The sequence below is a fragment of the Vicia villosa genome, linkage group LG1 (assembly GCF_029867415.1).
Source record: "Vicia villosa cultivar HV-30 ecotype Madison, WI linkage group LG1, Vvil1.0, whole genome shotgun sequence".
Classification (NCBI taxonomy): Eukaryota; Viridiplantae; Streptophyta; class Magnoliopsida; order Fabales; family Fabaceae; genus Vicia; species Vicia villosa.
Window position 1 is genome coordinate 42751872 of NC_081180.1, and position 22870 is coordinate 42774741.

The 22870-nt window shown below is 34.1% G+C and overlaps 2 protein-coding genes across 2 annotated transcripts; both read left to right on the top strand.

Moving 5' to 3' along the window:
* Positions 1 to 9049: 9049 nt before the first annotated feature.
* On the top strand, positions 9050 to 9696 carry LOC131622472 (uncharacterized). Its single transcript, XM_058893537.1, has 2 exons — positions 9050 to 9328; positions 9433 to 9696. Exons 1-2 carry the CDS (start codon positions 9050 to 9052, stop codon positions 9694 to 9696), a joined length of 543 nt encoding a protein of 180 aa, XP_058749520.1.
* Positions 9697 to 20492: 10796 nt separating this feature from the next.
* On the top strand, positions 20493 to 22870 carry LOC131605008 (protein NRT1/ PTR FAMILY 2.9-like). Its single transcript, XM_058877415.1, has 4 exons — positions 20493 to 20643; positions 20733 to 20950; positions 21206 to 21765; positions 21859 to 22870. The coding sequence occupies exons 1-4, from the start codon at positions 20517 to 20519 to the stop codon at positions 22718 to 22720; spliced, it is 1767 nt and encodes a 588-aa protein (XP_058733398.1). The 5' UTR covers positions 20493 to 20516; the 3' UTR covers positions 22721 to 22870.

Below are 22870 nucleotides of genomic sequence, written 5' to 3' on the forward strand. Positions count from 1 at the left end.
GAAAGACAGTTGTACTTGGCCGGATTGATGTGTCGATCCGATACCGTATCTTACGTGAGGTGGTGGTCTTTTGGTTTTGGGTGGTTGTTTTCATGTGGGGTTTTTATGTTTTTCTTTAATATTCTTGTACTCTTGGGTTAAGCACCCCTAGTGCTTATTAATATATTTCTTTGATTATTAAAAAAAAAATTGATTTGTTGTTTTGCTAAATAAATGGGAACGGTTAGAGTTGAATATATGGGTAATAAAAACATAACATTTGTATGATAGATCAGATAGAGGGATGTCATGGTGCATGTGGGAGGATCCATTGCCTTGCTGTCATGTATAGCCTTTCAGGTTGGGTGATGGAGTGAGTAGGTGAAATGGGGGCAGTGCTTAACGTATGAAAGGGAGAAGAAGTCAAAACAATACATATCAATTATGTTTATTATTATTTTCAAAATGTTTTTTGTTAATGTTATTAATTTATTTTGAAATAGAAACAAATTACAGTACTAATATATAAAGGATACTGTTAAAATTTCAACATGTAAAATATGCTTATTAAACTTACTAACCATTTTTCTTAGTATTATATTTTAAAAGAAATGGACAATAACATTTGATATATCAGAAAAACAATATGTATTATTTTAACAAAATCCAACATAAATTTGTATAACATACCATAATACCTAACATGTATTTATGGCAACAAAGATATGACGAATATAGAAGACGATTAGCTTTAGTGTTGATAGGCACATAGGTCCATATTGAAAAAGAAAAAATTTAGATACAATTCTTTACATGTGGTTTATACTATTTTTCAATTAAAATATAAATGTATAATTTCTTTTTACACATATGTAATTTCCTCTTATTTTTATTCCATAAAGGATATTTAAATACATTTATCATATTTTGATTAAAAAATAGTATAAACCACATCTAAGAAGTTGTATTTAAGTTTTCTCCTTGAAAGAATGCAAAACAAGGTGAAGGACAGATGGATTCTATTTCTCGCATCATTTAGATCAATTCATTCACAAAATCCATCTTCGCTTTCCATATCCATCTGACAGTCACTCACATCTGATTCTCTCATTTGCATTTTGTTGTTAATTAGCTCTTTTATTTAAAGGGGTTAACACACCATTTCTGAGGTATGAATTTGATTTTTCATTTATACTATACTTCTCACTCTCTTATTAACTTGTGCGTTGAAGTGCTAACCTTGCATGTCGAACTCTTTTCATGCATCAAAAGCTTGAACAAATGCAACACAACATTCGTTCAACCTCTCTGATCATCGTTTTGTTCCAAAAAAGAATATTGGTGACGTTTTTTGAAATCGACCTTTGACTCCTATGATCACCACGATCCACCGATCTCCGATTCAATTAAATCAGATCCAAATCTCCTTTAAGTAAAGCATGAAATCGACCTTCTTCTTGTCGGATTTATTAGGCAATGGCACCATCGAAAGCCACTAGTTCCAGTGCTTAATAGCATGTTGCTGAAGCAGCAAGAAATTCCTCCTGCCTCTAAAAGGACGCACGACTAAATCTTAAAATCTACTCCTTTTTTCCTCCACCACCAAATTTCGTGTAACCAGGGACAGTATAAGGAACCACTCAATTTCCTCCAATCGTCATATTTGCTCCACAATTCTATATAGGGGAACCTTTTGCCAGACCTATTATTCTCCGTACAATAATCGGACGAAAAGCGCATCGCAGCTTCCAACTATTACAAGTTAATTTTTATGCACAAGGAGCTCACGAATTGTTGAACAACATGTTTTAGATTATCCAGTAGCAAAAGTCCCATGCTCTTGCAAACAAACTTACTCATATTGAAGATAGTCTACACAATGTTATCCTAAAAAAACAACATCGTGTAGAAAGTGGGTTCACATAAGGTCTCAAAGTAGAGAAAGGATCCATAAGAGGTCTAGAAATACCTGGACCATTACAGGCATCGAATTCATACTCTGATCCTAAAGGAGAAAGGGGAAGTCACACTCCCCCTAGAAATTTGTCAACCAAGGAGAAAAGAAAGGAAAGAAGAAGAAGCTCTTACTCAGCCGAGGAAGAAGAATCCACTGACCATCCACATATTGGACGATAAAATTCCCAAATCTCAAGACAAACCCCCTAAGCTCTGGAATTACAACGGAGAGTAAGGCTTTTACGAACACGTCGAACACATGGACGCTTAGTTAGACTACTACCATGTCAATGGAGACATGAACTGCAAACTTTTCTCACTCACCTAAAATGAGTTCGCTCATATTTGGTTTAAGTTTCTCATGAATGGAAGCATGGATTTTGATTCTGACATGTGCGAGACCTAAATCTCCCTTCCATTTTATTGCCAAGAACAGACAGCCAACCACCATGCTCGTAGTCAATGGATTTACTCTGGGAGCCCCTTGTCCACTATGTATTTATGTATGAATTACCCGCTCTTCAATGGGAGAATGGGATTTATCCAAGGAGATTAGGAGATTTCTAGAAAATGATACGTAGAAAGCCTCAAGTTGAAAAGGGTCCGCACTCTAGGCTTGAAAGTTAGGAAAGTGGGCTCAGAAATAAAGACGTCAGGAGAAATTTGTAAGAGTGTGGAGGCTCCCCCTCTAAATAGTGATGAAATTGAGACTAAAAGCCCAGAAGGAATACCTCTAGAGCCACAAGCATTATTGTCATTTATTTGTTTTTCTTTACTACTATTTAACTATTTTGTTGTTGATTTTTATCGGCAGGTATTTTATCTTTGTTGATTGTAAGGACAAGTTATTTTGTGAGGTGCACTCTTTTTCCTTTACGCTTTACATAGGGCGATGGTTTTTAGTGAGGCCCCTAATTTTATTATTTTAGAGAATATGTGTTTGTTGGCTATGAGGCAAAGATTGAGAGAAGATCACCATATGAGACTATCTAAATGATGGATTCCTAAGTGGGATCCTTGTCATCCTATGAGGCGATAAAAACATTGGTACCCTAAGTGGGACCCTTTTTCCCTGTGAGGCGATCAAAACGTTGGATCCCTAAGTGGGATCCTTGCTGCCATATGAGGTGATCAAAAGGATGGATCCCTAAGTGATACCCTTCCAGCCCTGTGAGGTGATCAAAATGAAGGATCCCTAGGTAGGATCCTTGCCGCCCTATGAGATGATCAAAACACTAGATCCCTAATTGGGAACCTTATTGCACTATGAGGCGATAAAAATGATGGATCCATAAGTGGAATCATTGTCACCTAATGAAATGTTTAAAAGAAGATGAGGCCTACAGCTCAAAGAGATGCCCATTTATGATTGAAAATAAAATAAAATGTTTGGGACTTACAACTCAAGGAGGGGCCCACTGATGATTGAAAATAAAAGAAAAGGTTTGGGACTTACAACTCAAGGACAAGCCCATTGATTTATTTGAATATTTGAAAAGGAAAATGTTGGGACTTACAACTCAAGGAGAAGCCCATTTATTTATTTGAATATTTGAAAAAGAAAATGTTGGGACTTACAACTCAAGGAGAAGCTCTTATTTATTTACTTATATAAGAGGTTTGGTTGAAGAAAACTCTAATCGTCCGATTAGTCGACAGTTTAAAAAACTAATTTTAATCACAAAAAAAAAACTCAAAAATAATTATCTTATGTTCATTGATAAAGACTTAAAAGATGATGTTTTATTTATATGAATATTTTAAATTTATTAGGTTAAAGAGAAATCAAAAGAAAATCATTTTTTGAAAGTATAAAAATACTTTTAAAAGGGTACTATTTTTAACCTATTAAAAATATATCAAATATTATTTTTTTTGTGATTTTTTTGTATATTCATGAAATATATGTGATAAATGAAGAGTGTGCAAAAAATAATTTAAAAATAATTAATTTTACTATTTTAAACAAATATGTGAAGTTTGTAAAAAATGAAAGAAAATAGTTGTAAAAAATTGGTTTTGGCCTCCAAAGGGCTTGAACCCACGCCCTCACACTCACTAGTTAAAACTTTACCAACTGAACCACACACTAAGTGTGTTAGAAGAGTGACTCAATTCAAAAATATTTCAAAACAGGTGCTAAATGTGTTTAAAAAAAAATAAAATGGACAAAAGGTTTGAGGGGAGGTCGAACCCCAAACCTAGGGCATGGGAAGAGGACTAAAGGTGCGTGTTGAGCCACTAGGGCAGATGATTTATTCAGTTTATTAAACACAATCAATCAATAGTATATTAAACATGCTTCAAAAATTTGAAAATGGCGCCACCATCTTCGTCTTCAACCTCAAGCTTCCAACCATTTTTGAATTTCCTATCTCCTTCGTTTCTCAACCAAATGATATGATCCAAACATGAACTTTGCTCATTTTTAAAAAAGGAATATGATGGTGGTCTTTAATTTTATTTATTTTCAGTGCAACTTAAAATAAAATGCATGAACACTCAAGAATCCTAAAACGAATTTTCAATCTGAAATCGTGCGTGTGCATGATATGATGCAATTGATTGAGGGTAAACATTCTATATATGTGCAAAAACATGATGGTTACTCATTTGAAATTTTAAAATGCATGAATCATATAGTTCAAATTATGAGGCTTACCTTCATAAATGAGAAATTGGATTCTGAGTTTGAGGTGTTATAGATGCAATGTGATGATTTGGATAGCTCCTAAGATGATATTAGAAGGTATTTGAATGCTCAAATTGATCTGAAACCTCTTGGATGCTTCTGCTCGATCCCAACTGTAAAAGCTCCAATTTGAATGTGGAGATGGTGATTCTGGTGTTACAGAACTTCAATGAGGACTTGGATCACTTCTACATGTTGTATGTGAAGTGTTTGGATGCTTGGCTTGGAACAAGAAGCTCAGGTTCGAAGAAACTGATTCTTCACTCCATGAAGCTTTGAAATTTTGAGAAAGGAGAGAATTTTGAGAAAATAAGTATTGAAGTTGTTTTGGTGTGATTTTGAATGGTGGAGAGGTCTCTATTTATAGGCCAAGCTCGTGAGATAATCTTATGAGCAAATGAGTTTGGAGCTCAAGTAACTTAATGAGTCAGATAGAGAATATTCCATTTTTGCAATGATGACTTCTTAGCTTAACTATGGCTTGGTTCGTTTAGTTATTCATCATCCAATTTTGCAAGTTGATCCTAGACTTGATGAGTCACAATTTTGGCATTCGGAGATACTTGTTGATGATTCACCAATATCTCATAAATTCGCATTTTGTAATGATTATTTTTTCATATGCAAGTGAAAAATATCATGTAATTGGAATCCTTTTGAAATTATTCACAAATATTCTCTTTGATCTTGGTTGATAATAATGCATAAACATGTGCTAAATTGAAGAAGAACTTGTGAAAAATTGGTGAAATGCAAAACTAGTTATGCTTGAAAACTAGTTTCATGAAGCTTTATTAAAAAATCCATAACTTCTTGCTCCAGTAAAATCAAAGATTGTTCTAAGAATTTTTGGAAAGCTTGGATGACATGCTTCAACTTTCATGTTCATGGTTTGGATTGATTCATCTTGGATCATCATGAAAAGTAGACTTGAAGTTGGTAAGAAATTAGGTTAAAAATGACTTAGAATTTTTTTATAATTGTTGGAAGATTTTTCATGAGCTCATAACTTAAAAACCATTCATTTTATGAGAAATTTTTCACCATGACAAAGTTGTAGATCTTGACTTTTTCTTCAAAATGAGCTTTGGTTGAAAAAATGTGGCCAAGGGATGAAGAAGTTATGACCTTTCAAAGTTTGAGTGAAAAGTATGAATATATTCACTAAAAAGTCAAAACCCTAAATGTTGACTTTTTGACTCTTAATTGATTTTCTTGATCAAATGGCTCTAATAACCATATATTCATTATTTTGACCCTTAAAAGTCCATGGTTGACCTAATTCCTCAAAAGTCAAAAGTGATCCTGAGCATTTGACTTTTTCCAAATGAATTGCATTCTTCCCAATACCAAAATGAATCAGGCTCTTCCAATTAAATGAGCGATATGAGTGGATTATAATGAGGCATTGGAGATCATTAGATCATGATTTGAGTCATAGAATCATACTTTGACTAAAAGTCAACTTCCTAGATGAATTAGGTCAAAACCCTAATTGTGGATCAGATGAAATTGAAAGTTTGTTGATCTTGAATTGAAGCATACATGGGCTTAGTTATTGATGAGGGGAATCATATGAGCATATGAGAACGCTTGATCTCTTTGCATCATGTTTTGAATTTTGAAATCCTTCTCAAATGAAAATTTTTAACTGTAGACCCTGATGAATCAATAACCCGAATTTGGTGGTCTTGATGAACTTGAGACTTGAGATTATATGTGGATGAATGAGACACCTTGATCTTTTTGATACATTGAGGATCATTTCATTCATTGATTGATCCTTTTCCTGAATTTCTTGAGGCCTGAAACCCTAATTTAAAGATTTGATGAACAAGCAACTGCTTCGGGTATCTGCTTTGAGTTGATGATGTATATGAGATGATATATGATATGAAATCTTAGGGGGGGGAATAAAAATTTGGGCATGACAACTGCTAAGTGCCAAAATACATTAAATAGGTAGACATTTATCAGTGAAGAATTATAAAAATATCCGTCTGAACATTTTAACTATGCATTAATTAAAAACAAACAAAAAAATCAAGCCAAAAACTTTTCCAACAAACCAAGACTCACTTAGTCAAGAATACAAATTTGCTTAGCAAACAAACATGCATTATAGATAATCTAAATGAAAATGATCATTTAACTGTGTTGTGTATTGATTTTGATCTATAATTTTTTAATTAAAAAGTCAAACTTAATTAAACTAAATATTTACATTCCATTTGATTTCAACAAATACATATGTATTTCTTTTGACAAATACTAAAACCACATGTTAAAGAATCAATGTTATATTTCTTCAGTCTCCTTAATAAGAAGAAAAAAAACCTATTAAAAATGATTTAATATTATAACATTTACTAAACAAAATATTTTCTTTGACCATTATTATTATTATTATTAAAATTAATTAATTAATTAATTGATGTATTTGATCATATCCATTTATTGTTTAATGTACTTTAAAAAATCAAATTTTATAATAGTAAATAGCAAATTTTCCTAAAATACTCTTTTAAATACATTGCATTTTCCACTGATTAATCCTTTGAACTAATCACGTTAAGTGAGTAATTAGAATATTAGAAAATATAACTAGATAGTATTAAAGTATTTTTGTAACAACAAATTGAAATTGCTCAAAATTTAAAAAAAAAATCCTTATAATTCACAATAAGAGAATATCTTTTTCTATTATAATTTAGGATGACATGATTAAAGTTTATCCTAAAAACTTGTGTTAAAAAATCGATTTTTAAATTTCAAACAATTAAATAGATAATTCCAAAATTGAATTTCTATTTATAGGTCTTTAATATATGTCTTTTAATATTATAGCACTTCTTAGCAAGGCTTTACATTGTCCTTCGTTTGTCTATATATTTCATACATAACTGTGAATAATGGGAGAAAGTGAAACAACAATGAAAACAAAAAAGACTCTCAAAAAATTCCGAAGAAGACACTGATATTCTTTTTGGTTGGTGTTTATTTTGACAATGAAGTAGACACTCTTTATATTAATACTCGATAAATTAATAAATTCTCTAAAATAATAAATTTGTTCAGTCCCGACTTGGGCCAATGTAAAAAATTGAAAAACTCGATAAAATAAGAAGATAATAATTTTTCGGGAGATTCCTTTATAATTTTTGGTCCCAAGAAAATCATAAATTAATAATTCATAGAAACTGGAAAAAATATATTACACTATATTGAAATATGGTTCAATAGTTGTTTGTTTTCCTTTAAGAATACATTGAACACATTTGTTCCTCTTGTTTACATTTATTATACTTCAAAAGTCATTATTGATTTCCAATGCATATGAACACAACAGTTACTAATTTACGTTGAGTCCCAAGATTCGCTTCAACGTAATTCTAAGAGGCATAGACTAATTTGCCTTTTTGTTTAACATGTACAATATGATTACTTAAAAACTCTTTAAATTAATAATTATTAATTTTTATCGATAAATTAATAACTCTCTAAATTAATAAATTTCTCCGGTCCTAACATTATTAATTTAAAGAGTTTCTACTGTATTCTTTTTGGTTGGTGTATAGTTTGACAATTTTTAACTCCATTGATTATGTAAAAGTTAATTGATTCTATAAATTAATCATGATCGAATAAATTTTTTTGAATAGTTCCAATTGATACCATTTTATAAAATTAAAATAATTATATAAATGTTTTAAATGATGTCAAACTTTCTTGTCATATTTAGCTAGTTCATTTTTTTATCTCTAGTTTAAAAGATGTTCAATCAACACAACTTCACACCCTCTTTCTTTTTTTCTTTCATTACATAGTTCTAATAATTGTGATTTTGTTCATTGAATTGAACATTAAACATTAATAGATGGAAGGTAATTATCTTTTTTATTGACCATTGATAATATTCTAAAAATTTAAAATACCAGCAAATTCAAACAATGCAGATGAATCCAAAATAATTTCTACCAAGGTTTTTGTATGGAGAGAAACAAATCTATTAGAGATTTATTGAGGTTTATGGCATATTTTGTTTTATCTTCCACTGGTGGAAGTTATTGTTATTATTGCACAATTATAGATTTATCAGTTTATGGTATATTTTGCTCTATCTTCCACTGGTGGAGGTTAGTATTATTATTGCACAGTTATGTGTTGTTTTTGGCTGTTGCACTTGCCTTATATTTAGGAGTCATTTATGATTGGAATTATGAAGAATAGTAGATTTTGTAACAGATTGTAAACAGGTAGTCTTGTAATGTGTATATATAGTGACTCTAAAGAATGAATAGATAGAGATTTCACATGTTACATCTGTGGTGAATTTAACATGGTATCATGAGCTAGGGAATATCCTAGGGAAAATTAAATACATATTTTTTTCTTCTTCCAGATCAAGCACCATAAGAGATTATGGCTGATAACAGTGATAATGATGAGAAGAACGTTGGTGACAAAAGTGGTAATAAGGAGAAGAAGGTGGATTTGGTGTTTTTTCTCGGCACCAATGACAATCCCGGCAACGTGATCACACCAATACAATTGCGTGGCCCGAATTATGACGAATGGGCAAGGGCAATTCGAACCTCGTTGCAAGCGAAGCGAAAATACGGTTTTGTGGAAGGGAAAGTCCCAAAACCAACAACACCTGAGAAATTGGAAGACTGGACTGCAGTGCAGTCGATGCTCATTGCAAGGCTGCTACTCTTTCTTATTATGATGATTCACAATCCTTGTGGACACATCTCAAGCAACGATTTTGTGTTGTGAATGGTACTTGTATATGCCAATTAAAGGCATCACTAGGAGAATGCAAGCAAGGCAAAGGTGAAGAGGTGTCGGCCTACTTCGATCGTCTATCTCGTGTATGGGACGAACTTATGACTTATGTCAAAAAGCCAAATTGCAAATGTGAAGGGTGTACCTGTGACATCAACCAACAAGTGATTGATTTGAGTGCAGAAGATTATCTGCATCATTTTCTTATGGGCCTTGATGGGGTTTATGCGACGATTCGCTCAAATTTGCTTTCTCAAAATCCATTACCAAATATTGATTAAGCATATCAGCGAGTTGTTCAAGACGGGAGGCTGCTGCAAGGAGAATCTTCAATTCATCGGAACCGTGACAATGTCATGGCTTTTAAAGATACAGCTGATATGCGAGGTAAATCTAAACTTGTGGACAATTCTGAAAAATTTTGTCCTCACTGCAACAGAGAAGGACACGACGAACGCTCATGTTTTCAGCTTCATGGATTCCCCGAGTGGTGGGGGGACCGTCCTCGTGGTGGTCGTGGACCGGGTCGTGGCAGAGACACATTAGGCCGTTCCAGAGGGCGTGGCAGAGGCACCTATAACACACCTGTGCGCGCCAACAAAGCCACAACAAGTAGTTGTAGCAGCGGTGGTAATGGTGGACAGTCTCATGCACCACCACACTCAAGTGAGGCATCAGGTATATCAGGAATTACCCCGACACAATGGCAACAAATTCTCGACGCTTTGAATATTTCCAAAACTAAAGATCGCCTCCATGGTAAGAATAACATTTCCTAGATTATTGACACGGGAGCTTCACACCATGTGACAGGAAATTTCTCTTGTATGATTAATGTAAAAAATATTAGAAATACACCGGTGGGATTGCCGGATGGGAAAGATGTTGCAGCTATAAAGGAGGGCAGTGTGATTTTGGATAATGGATTGCGGCTCAATAATGTTCTTTTTGTGCCTCAATTAAATTGCAACTTAATTTCTGTAACTCAACTAATCGATGACTCCGATTGTATCGTTCAAATTACTAATACATTGTGTGTAATACAGGACCGGATGACGAGGACGTTGATTGGAGTGGGTGAACGGATCGATGGACTTTACTTTTTTCGGGGTGTTCCGAAGGTGCATGCCTTGATGGTGGAAGGGGATTCAACAATGGATTTATGGCATAAACGTTTGGGTCATCCATCAGAAAATGTGTTAAGGTTTATTCCTCATGTAAGTCAGTTTATTAGGAGCAAGAATAATCGACCTTGTGGTGTTTGTCCTCGTGCCAAGAAGCATAGGGATAGTTTTCCATTAAGTGAGAATAATGCAGCAAGTTTTTTTGAATTAGTTCATTGTGACTTATGGGGATCTTATAGAACTCGTTCGTCGTGTGGGGCACAATATTACTTGACAATTGTTGATGATTATTCGCGTGCTGTTTGGGTCTATTTGTTATGCAATAAAATTGAGATTGAGACTATGTTTTTGAATTTTGTGGCACTTTTTGATAGACAATTTGATAAAAAGATAAATAAAGTGCGTAGTGACAATGGCACCGAATTTAATTTTCTACGTGATTGTTTTTTAATAATGGAATTGTGATTGAGACATTGTGTGTGGGTACTCCGCAACAAAATGGGAGAGTTGAGAGAAAACATCAACATATTATGAATGTGGCGCGAGCACTTAGATTTCAGGGTCATTTACCAATACAATTTTGGGGTGAATATGTGTTGGCAGCATGTTACTTAATTAATCGAACACCATCTAGGGTACTAAATTATAAGACTCCTTATGAAAAATTATTTGGTAAAGTCCCTAAATTTGACAACATGAAGAGTTTTGGTTGCTTATGTTATGTCCACAATCAACGACGTGATGGGGATAAGTTTGCGAGTAGAAGTCGAAAGTGCATATTTGTGGGTTATCCCTATGGGAAAAAGGGATGGAAATTGTGTGATTTAGAAACCAAAGAGTACATTGTCTCTCGAGATGTAAAATTTTATGAACATGAATTTCAATTTACTGTGCAACAAGACACAACTCATTCTGCTCCTCCTATTATTTCTGACATTGAGTATGTTGACGATGATATTGGTTGGAAGACTTATGATGCATCAATTGGAGGAGGGAACGCATCAGTGGTCTTGCAAGACAATGGGCCAACACGGCTCCAGGGGGTTGCGTGAAGGTGGTAATGCTGCCGACGAGGGAGTATGTGTCAGTGGTATAAATGGAGAGGAAGCACCCACGCACAAAGTTGATGAGGCTGGTGCTGTGGTGATGAAAGAGGATGATGCGGGATTTGAAGAGAATGAGGTGGCAGATGAGAGAGAGACTATTGTGACACCTGAGATGGGAAGGGGGATGAGAAACAAAGTCATTATACGGTTTAAAACAATCTCCTCGTTGTTGGTTTGCTAAGTTGGTCACGGCATTGAAGCGCTATGGATTTGTTCAGTCCTATTCAGATTACTCACTATTTACTTTGCATAAGGGAAAAATACAAATCAATATGCTGATTTATGTGGATGACTTGATTATTGCAAGAAATGATATTGCAACCCTAAAAATTTTTAAAACTTACTTAGGTACATGCTTTCATATGAAGGATTTGGGAGTCTTAAAATATTTTTTGGGGTTGGAGGTAGCTCGTAATCACGAGGGAATTTATCTATGCCAGCAAAAATATGCATTGGAGATAATTGAGGAAACAGGTTTGTTAGGGGCCAAGCCTGCGGATTTTCCATTGGAACAACACCATAAGCTAGCGTTGGCTTCTAATAAGCCTATTGCAGATCCAGAACCTTATCGAAGACTTATCGGGCAGTTGATTTATTTGTCTGTGACTAGACCAGATCTTGCGTATTCTGTACATATTTTGTCTCAGTTTATGCAACAACCATGTGAAGAGCATTGGGAGGCATCCTTAAGGGTTGTTCGATATTTGAAGAAACATCCGGGTCAAGGTATTCTACTGCGGTCTGATAGTGAGTTGAACCTAGAGGGATGGTGCGACTCAGATTGGGCTAGTTGTCCACTTACGAGACGTTCTTTGACTGGATGGGTGGTGTTACTTGGTTTTTCTCCGGTGTCTTGGAAAACTAAGAAACAACCAACCGTCTCTCGTTCCTCTGCAGAGGCTGAGTATCGATCTATGACGGTTACTACATGTGTATTAAAATGGCTGAAACAATTACTTGGTGATTTGGAAGTTAGTCATTCCAAAGGGATGCGATTGTATTGTGATAGTCAATCAACATTGCATATAGCTCAAAATCCAGTGTTTCATGAGCGAACAAAGCATATTGAAGCTGATTGTCACTTTGTTCGTGATGCGGTGATGGGTGGAATTATTTGTCCTCTGTATGTTCCCACATCGGTACAATTAGCAGACATTTTTACAAAAGCCATGGGAAAAGTGCAGTTTGAATTCCTTCTTCGCAAGTTGGGCATTCGAGATCTTCACGCTCCAACTTGAGGGGGAGTATTGAGATTTATTGAGGTTTATGGCGTATTTTGCTTTATCTTCCACTGGTGGAAGTTATTGTTATTATTGCACAATTATAGATTTATCAGTTTATGGCATATTTTGCTCTATCTTCCACTGGTGGAGGTTAGTGTTATTATTGCACAATTATGTGTTGGTTTTGGCTGTTGCAGTTGCCTTATATTTAGGAGTCATTTATGATTGGAATTCTGAGATTAGTAGATTTTGTAATAGATTGTAAACAGGTAGTCTTGTAATGTGTATATATAGTGACTCTAAAGAATGAATAGATAGAGATTTCACATGTTACATTTGTGGGGAATTTAACAAAATCGTAACTTACAAATTGATAAGATCAAGAAAACAAAACATAATACAATAAAATTAAATCAGATTTTTTATTGTAGTAAATATGTCATTGAGTCAAATAAACTCTTTGATACCATCTAAACCTAAAAATAAGAAGAGAGAAATGAAAAAGAGAAAAAAAGCTCTAGTTTTCATTAAAATAACAAAAACATATAAAATAAAGATTAAAATAGAATATAAATACTAGCTTATATAAAACTAAATACCAGATCCATGAGTGAAAACCACGCTCCAACCAAATCTGGGATCCCTCGCAACAAAAGATGCCCCCTTCTAAATCTTGTGGACACCATCTGTCTCAATAATACTTGAAGGTAACGTTTTCATACATCAATTAGTAAGTGTACCATCAGTGGTAAGTGGCAGTGGCAGATTCATAAATTTTAAACAGTCCGAACAAAAATGATTAATTGGATTGGATAATTGGTTATTCATCTGTCTTAGTTTTCATATTCTATTCTTATTAATTTTTTGTCTCTGGGTTTATCTAAAAATCAGCTATCAGATTGGAGAAATACAAAGAAAGTAGAGGGTTGAGCTCGGGCGCGCTCGCTAGGCTACAAAACTGCCCCTGTGTATCACCATTAATGATTTTACAACTGTTCTAGATGATAATTTAATTGTGTTTTGTATGGATTTTCAACTATACAATTTTAAGATTAAAAAGCCAAACTTAATAAAACTAAATATTTATATTCCAAATCCATATGTATTTGTTGAGATAGAATGCATCGAAAACGCACAACAGGGAATTGCTTCATGGTGAATATTTTGTATTTATCATTATTGTGAAAAGGAAAGATGAAACATTATATATTCTTCTATCTTCAAACTAGAGAGAGTAAATTTATAGCTACTTACAGTTACAGTTAATAACGGTAAAAAATAACAATAAACTACCAATAAGTCAAATGGGCCTTACAACAAGTAAACTCGATAACAGAGAAAGGCCCAAGATGTTTAACACCCCCCTCAAGGTGGACTATGTATGTTGCAAATTCCAAGCTTGGAAAGGCTAGCAAGTAAAGCAGGAGCATGCAATGGCTTAGTGAATACGTCGGCAAGTTGATTGGTACTAGAAAAAGGCAGAAGATGAAGCAGCTTAGAGTTAATCTTTTCACGAATGACGTGACAATCAAGTTCAATGTGTTTAGTTCGCTCATGAAAAGTGGGATTGTGAGCCAAGTAGATAGCTTATTGGCTATCACAATAAACATAACCAGGGGAAGGAAAACAAACGTTGAGATCTTGAAACAAGTTGTGCATCCATTATAATTCACATGTAAGAGAGGCTAGGGATCGATATTCTTCTTCTGTAGAGGATCGAGATATAGTGTGTTGCTTTTTGGATTTCCATGAGATTAGAGAGGAGTCGAGAATAACACAAAAACCTGTAACGGGTCTTCGAGTATCAGGGCATCTAGCCCAGTCTAAGTCAGCAAAGGCGAGCAATTTGAGTATGCTAGAGGTTGAGAGTAAAATGCCTAGAGATGAAGAAGACTTGAGATGTCTAATAAATCTGATGGTTGCAGTATAATGTGGTGCAAGAGGTTTAGAAATAAAGTGGCTAAGATGTTGTATAACAAAACAAATTCTAGGCCTACTATTGGTCAGGTAAATCAATCTACCAAGGAGTCTCCTATAAATTATGGGATCGACAAGGGGAGTTCCATCATATACAAAAAGTTTGAGAGATTGATCAATAGGAGTGGCAGGGGGATTGGAAGCAAGATTTCCTATGTCTTGCAATAACTCAAGAGTATATTGTCTTTGGTAAAAAAATATACCTAAGGGAGTTCTATCAATTTCAAAACCTAAGAAATATCTCAAGGAGCCTAAATCTTTAATTTTGAATCCAAAGAATGTTTGAAAAAATTGATCTCATCTATGGAGTTTCCAGCAAGAACTAAATCATCCACATATACAAGTGGGGTGGTAAAGATTTGATTTGAGGACTTAGTATATAGGGAATGGTCAGACTTAGAATATTTGAAACTAAGAGAAATTAGAAAAGAGGAAAGTTTAGAGTACAACTACCAGCTAGCCTGTTTCAGATCATAGATAGACTTGTGAAGTTTGCAAATTTGAGAAGAGGAAGATGCTAAATAGCCAAGTGGAGCGGACATATAAACCTCTTCCTTGAGTTCTCCATGCAAAAAGCATTTTTGACATCTACATGGGCTAAATACCAACCTTGAATAATCGCAAGGGAAAAAAAACACTCGAATGGTGGTAATTTTGGTACATGAGATTATATCTCAAAAAAATCAAGGCCTTCAAGTTGAGTATACCCCTTGGCAACTAGTCTTGCTTTATACTTGTCAATGTAACCAACATAATTGTATTTTATTTTATAAATTCACCTGCAACAAATAGGGACTTTTCCTGAAGGCAGGCTAACAATAGATCAAGTATGATTATCAATAAGAGCTTGTAGTTTAGCACTCATAGTTTGTTTCCAACAGTCAAGTTTATTGACCTGGGCAAAGGTTTAGGTTTCTTGTTGTGAGGATAAGGAGAAACTTAAGTGTTTATAAGATGAGGAACAATTTTCATAGGATAAGACAGAGGATAAAGGATAAGGGATGTGAGGAGTATGATGTATAGAAGTTTGCAAGCAGTTATAATCTGCTATGTAAGAAAGAGGATTGGAGATTCTGGTTGATTGTCTAGTGGGTAAAGGAGGGTTTGGAGCAGGGGTAGCAGGCTGGTTTTGGGAAAGGGGAGAGGATGATGGAGACATGTCAGGAATAGGATTATAAGGGGCGGGTGATTCAGTTGGACTGTCTGGTGGGGAAATGTGGGCAGGAGGTACAAATTGGGCAGGGATAGAGGCAAGAATAGGCGTATCATCAAGAGTGTGGATAGGATTGGTAGGAGGTGAGGGAGTGTTGTCAACCTTTTGGAAAGGGAATAATGACTCATAAAAAATTACATTTCTAGAGAGAAAGATGCCATGACTAGATAAATTATATAGAATAAACCCTTTGAAACCCTCTTTATAACCTAGGAACATAGACTTTCTGGCTCTAGAATTGAATTTTGTTCTATGGGCTTGGATAGAAGTTGCATAACAAAAGCAACCAAAAAGTTTTAAATGCATATACGAGGGAGGAGTCTTGGAAAGAAATTCATATGGGTTGTGAGATTTTATTAGGGGTGAAGGTAATTTGTTTATGTGAGGGGTGAAGATAAGGGATGTGATGTGTATGATGTGTAACAGTTTGCAAGGAGTGATAATCTGCTAGGTAAGAAGGAGTATTGGAGATTCTGGTTGATTGTCTAGTGAGTAAAGGAGGGTTTGGAGCAGGGGTAGCAGGCTGGTTTTGGGAAAGGAGAGAGCGTGATGGAGACAAGTCAAGAATAGGATTATAAGGGGTGGGTGATTCAGTTGGAATGTTTGGTGGGGAAATGTGGGAATGGGGAACAAATTGGGCAGGGATAGAGGCATGAAATAGGCATGTCATCAAGAGTGTGGATAGGATTGGTAGGAGATGGGGGTGTTGTGAACCTTTTGAAAAGAGAATAATGACTCATAAAAAAATTACATTTATAGAGAGAAAGATGCCATGACTAGATAAATCATATAGAATAAACTTCTTGAAACCCTCTTTATAACCTAGGAACGTAGACTTTTTGGCTCTAGAATTCAATTTTATTCTATGAGCTTAGGTAGAAGTTGCATACGCAAGCAACCAAAAACTTTTAAATGCATATAAGAGGGAGGAGTCTTGAAAAGAAGTTCATATGGGATGTGGGATTTTATGAGGGGTGAAGGTAATTTGTTTATGATGTGAATGACATGTTGCACACAATAATTCCACATAAATAAAGGGGCATTCGAATGGAAATGGAGGGACCTAGATACATTTAGAATGTGTTGGTGTTTCCTTTCTACCACACCATTTTTTGTGGTGTTTCAGGACAAGATTTATGGTGTAGAATACCCTTAGATAAAATAAAATGTGCTAGAGTTAAAATCTCATTTCCATTGTCAGATCTTAAGCACTTAAGAGTAGTATGAAACAGGTTTTCAATATAGGTTACAAAGTTAATAAGATTGTTTTTTGTTTGATCTTTTGTTTTGAAGAAAATTACCCAAGTGTGTCTACTAAAATTATCCACTAAGGTTAAGAAATATCTTTGACCTAAAAGGGAAATGGTAGAATAAGGACCCCATAGATCAGCATGTAACAATTCAAAAGGAGCAGTAGTATGAATATTGCTTGAGGGAAAAGAAAGCCCTTTTTTGTTTTGCATTATGGCAAGAATCACAAGGTGCCAAAGTAGGCTTACAAGGAATGAAAGGAAAATTCTAAAAATAGCTTTTAATCCTATATCAAACATGTGTCCTAACATGGAAAGCCAAAGTTCATATGAATTACTATCAACAAAATTACAAATTGATACATGTCTAAAGGATTCAAGAATGTAGAGACCTTTGTGCAGATTAGTTATACCAATCAGACTCTTGGAGGTGTTTTGTAGAATATGGCATGTATTAGCAAAGAATGACAAATGACAATGAAGATCATTAATAAGTTTTGCTACATAGATAAGGTTTACATTAAAGGTTGGAATATAAAGGACATTGTGAATGATAATGGAGGGAGTGAGGGCAATGCTACCAGATATGGAAGCAACAATGTTAGTACCATTAGGTAAAGCAACGTGGATAGTTTTAATGGTTTTGTGTATGATAAAGGAATCAAGGTGATATGTGATATGGTCTATAGCACTTGTGTCAAGAATCCAAGAGATTAAATGCTTACCAACTTCAAGTGTAGAGTTTGTGTTTATAGCCAAAGTTGTGTTGATGATGGAATTAGTGGTAGGATTGGGTCTTGATTGTTGAAGAAGCTTTAACATGATGTTGTATTGCTCTTGCGTGAAACCAATCCCAGAATTTGTTGAACCAGCTGAAGGATGGTCTAAAACATTATTGGCAGAAGAAGTGGCTCGTGGCTTGTTCTTAAAACCCGGTGGATTACCATGCTTAACAAAGCATGTTTCAATCGTGTAATTAGTGTATCCGCAATGTGTGCAGATCCTATTAGGGCGTGAGGAAGGAGGTTTGCTTCTGGAATTAGGGTTACATTATTTGTTTCCACCATTGTATTGAGTGGAGTTAATCTGAGATGTAGCAGTAGGAGCAATGGTGTCATCAAAAGGAAAATCAAGAGGATTGAGTTCGCGTTTATGTTGAATCACAATAGAGAAAGCACGATCGATATCTAGAAGAGGTTTCATCGTCATGATTTGAGACTTTGATGATGATAACTTTTCATTCAAACCTTTCAAGAAACAAATAACATAGTCTTCATCACGATGTTTCTTGATAGATGTAACGGCTCCATACGAACATTGAATGGAACAAAATAAGATCGGTCGATAAGATTCCAATTCGTCCCAGAAAAAACTTCAATTGAGTGAAGTAATCGAAGACAGAGAGAGTACCTTGTCAAAATTTGTATACGTCTTCTTGAGTATTGGAGATACGAATAACGTAGCTCTGAGCGAATTGCTTGCGGAGATTCGTCCAAAGTCCATAAGTAGTTTGAATCCAAAGGATTGATTTGGCGATGGATTCAGAAATAGAGTGAAAAAGCCACGCAAGAACCATGGTGTTGCATCTTGTCCATGGCGTGTGTAGTGGATCGGTAGGCAAAGGTTTGGATAATGATCCATCTTGAATTGATGTTTGTTTTTGTATATGAGAGTGATTTTCATAGATCTTAACCATGTGTGATAGTTATTGACATCAAGAAGAGGGTAAAATAGAATGAGAGTTTGATTCTCATTTGGATGAAAGTAATAAGGGTTTGCAGAGTTTGTTGCAAAGTCAAAGTAAGGCGCAGCAACCATTGTTGAATGAGAAAAGGAATGAAAGAGAAAGCAGAGAAACAATGGCTATCGAAACATATAACTCATGATACCATGTTGAGATAGAATGCACAGAAAACGCGCAACAAGGAATTCATGGTGAAAATTTTGTATTTCTCATTCTTGTGAAAACGGAAGATGAAGCATAATATATACTTCTATCTTCAAACTAGAGAAGTAAATATACAGTTACTTACCGTTACGGTTAATAACGGTAAAAATAACAATCAACTACCAATGTTTAACAATTTCTTTTAACAAATTATAAAATATACAGTAAAAACACATGTTAAAGAATCAAAGTTATGTTAAAGAATCAAAGTTATACTTTTTCAGTCTCATTAATAAGAAGAAATAGATGTTTATTAAAAAATGATTTAATATTCTAACAGTTACTAAACAAAACATTTTTTTGACCATTTTTCTAATTAAAAATAATTTTTTTATTTATTAAATAATTGATGTATTTAGGATGTTTTTTTTCTTTATTCTCAAAAATATGACATTATAATTCATATATTTCTTTATTAATTGTAAATTTTAATAAAAGCACTCTTTATTATTAGTAATATAATTTATATAAGAATTTTTTAATATTTATTATCATCTCAAATAAAGAAAATCATACATTCCTAATTTTAATAACAGCATAAAATAACTAACAAAAACTTTCTTACTCTTAAATTATTTTAACACATTTAGTTTTAATTTTTAATTTTAAAATTTAAATTAAAATAAAACTTTAAAATATTCCTAAAAAGTTTATTCATTTATCAAACACATTAATGGAAATAATTTTTTTAATAATAATATTATTAGAAATGATATTTATGAGATTATAACTTTAATCTATCACACAAACACTCCCTAGCCTATATTCAAACCATATACATTTGTTGTTGAATGAAATTAAGAGAAAAAAAATCAGATTTACTTATAATAATAAACTAATAAAATAACAATTTTTCCTAAAGTATTCTTTTAAATGCATTGCATGACTAATCCTTTGAGTTAATCAGGAGTAATTAGAATATTATAAAATATAATTAGATAATATTAGAGTATTTTTGAAACAACAAATTACATTTGGTCAAAATTAAAAGAAAAAATTCCTTATAATTGACAATAAAAAATATTTTTTTATTATTATTTACGATGAAATGAGTAAAGTTTATCCTAAAAGTTGTGTTAAAAAAAATCAATTTTTAAATGTTAAACAATCAAATAGATAATTCCAAAATTAAATTTCTATTAATAACTCTTTAATATATGTCTTTTAATTTAAAAACACTTCTTAGTAAGGCTTTAACAGTGTCCTTCTTTGTCTATATATATTTCGTGTGAACTGAGATTTCATGCATAACTGTGAATAATGGGAGAAAGTGAAGCAACAATCAAAACAATTGAGAAGGAAACCTTTGAGATCAGTGGAAAGCATGAAGTTGATGATGATCCTAAGATCAACTACAGAGGCTGGAAAGTCATGCCTTACATCATAGGTAACTAACAAGTAAAAAAACATGAACACTCTTTCTCTTACAATCTCTGTTTTTTTAGTCTAATTATGGGTGAAATTTTTTATGAACAGGAAATGAAATATTTGAGAAATTGGGAGCCATTGGAACATTAGCCAACCTGTTGGTTTATCTTACAACAGTATTCAACCTGGATAACGTCACAGCTGCAAACATCATCAACATCTTCAGTGGCAGCACCAACTTTTCCACCTTGCTCGGTGCTTTCTTCTCCGACACATTTTTTGGCCGCTACAACACATTAGCCGTCTGCTCAGTCTTTTGCTTTCTGGTATTTACTTCTTGCTGTCACGATTTACTGAGATTTAGCTGTTGCATTTCAATTGAACGTCTGCTCAATCTTTTATTTTCTGGTATTTATTTCATGCTGTCACGATTTACTGAGATTTAGCTGTTGCGTTTCAATTGACTGTCTGTTCAATCTTTTGTTTTCTCTTTTAATTTTTATATTTATTTCATACTGTCACGATTCACTCAGATTCAGTCATTGTCGTTTCGATTGATAATAAACACTTTTAATTAACAGGGATTGCTTGGAATAGAATTTACAGCAGTATTCAAGAATCTTCATCCACCACCCTGCGAAAAGGAAAGCCCCACGTGCAAAGGACCAACAACAGGACAAATGTTTTTTCTGATGTCTGCATTTGTTTTAATGATAATAGGTTCTGCAGGGGTTAGACCATGTAGTTTAGCGTTCGGTGTTGATCAATTCAATCCGAAAACTGATGCGGGAAAGAAAGGAATCAACAGTTTCTTCAATTGGTACTTTTTTACACTCACTTTTGCACAGATGATGTCTTTGACAGTAATTGTGTATATACAATCAAATGTGAGCTGGGTTATTGGTCTTGGAATTCCTGCTGCTTTGATGTTCTTAGCTTGTGTCGTGTTTTTCGTGGGAACCAAATTGTATGTTCGACTCAAACCAAATGGTAGTCCCATCAAAAGTATTATACAAGTTTTAGTGGTTGCAGTTAAGAAAAGAAAACTTAAACTACCTTCTCAGAATCCAATGATTTCACTCTTTGATTATGTGCCACCCAACTCTCGTAACTTAAGGCTTGGTCACACAAAGCAATTCAGGTAAACGCGTCAATCTTGTCTGTTTATGAGTCTAGTTTTTCTGTTAATTAACTTCGTGTTTTTCTGAGTATTCGATTCGATCAATATTAATAGGATTTTGGACAAAGCTGCAATGATTACTCCACATGACAAGATAAATCCAGATGGTTCACCAGCTGATCCATGGAGTCTTTGCAGCATACAACAAGTTGAAGAGTTAAAGTGTTTGGTCAGAGTATTACCTATATGCTTTTCAGGCATTTTGTTCTTTCTATCTATCTCTCAACAACACACATTCCTTGTTTTTCAAGCACTTCAATCGGATAGACGAGTCGCGAATAGCAACTTCAGCATTCCTGGTGCATCATACCAAGTGATCTTAATGTTGAGCATGACAATATGGTTAGCTGTCTATGATAGACTAGTTGTTCCGTTCCTCCGCCGATTCACTGGAAAAGAAGCTGGAATCACACTGCTTCAAAGGGTTGGTGTTGGCATATTTCTATCTATAATAGCTATGCTTGTTTCTGCAGTAGTTGAGATACAAAGAAGGCGCTTAGCTTTAGCGAATCCCATTGGGATTCTTCCGAGAAAAGGCGCGATTTCGTCCATGTTGGGTTATTGGTTGGTTCCACAGTTAATATTAGCTGGAGTATCTGAAGCTTTTACTGCTGTTGGACTAACTGAGTTTTACTATAAACAGTTTCCTGAGAATATGAAAACCATTGCAGCGGCAGTTTTCTTTTGTGGCATGGCAGGATCAAGTTATTTGAGTGCTTTTATTATTTCTGTTGTTCATAAAACAACTTCCAAAGCTGCAACAGGAAATTGGTTATCAGAAGATCTTAATAAGGGAAGATTGGAATATTTTTATTACTTGATTGCTGCAATAGAAGCCTTCAATTTTGGGTACTTTTTGATTTGTTCCAAATGGTTCAAGTATAGAGAAACTAGCAGTATCATTGATAGTGCATGAAAGTGTAATGTAGGTAAATCTGAGTTCTGATAATAGTGTTCTTTTATTTTGGCCTAAGAAAATAAATGTTGTAATATGAATTGTTAAACTCCTTTGTATTGTCTTACATAAGTGGAGATTTATTGCACAAGTGGATGGTTTATTATTTTA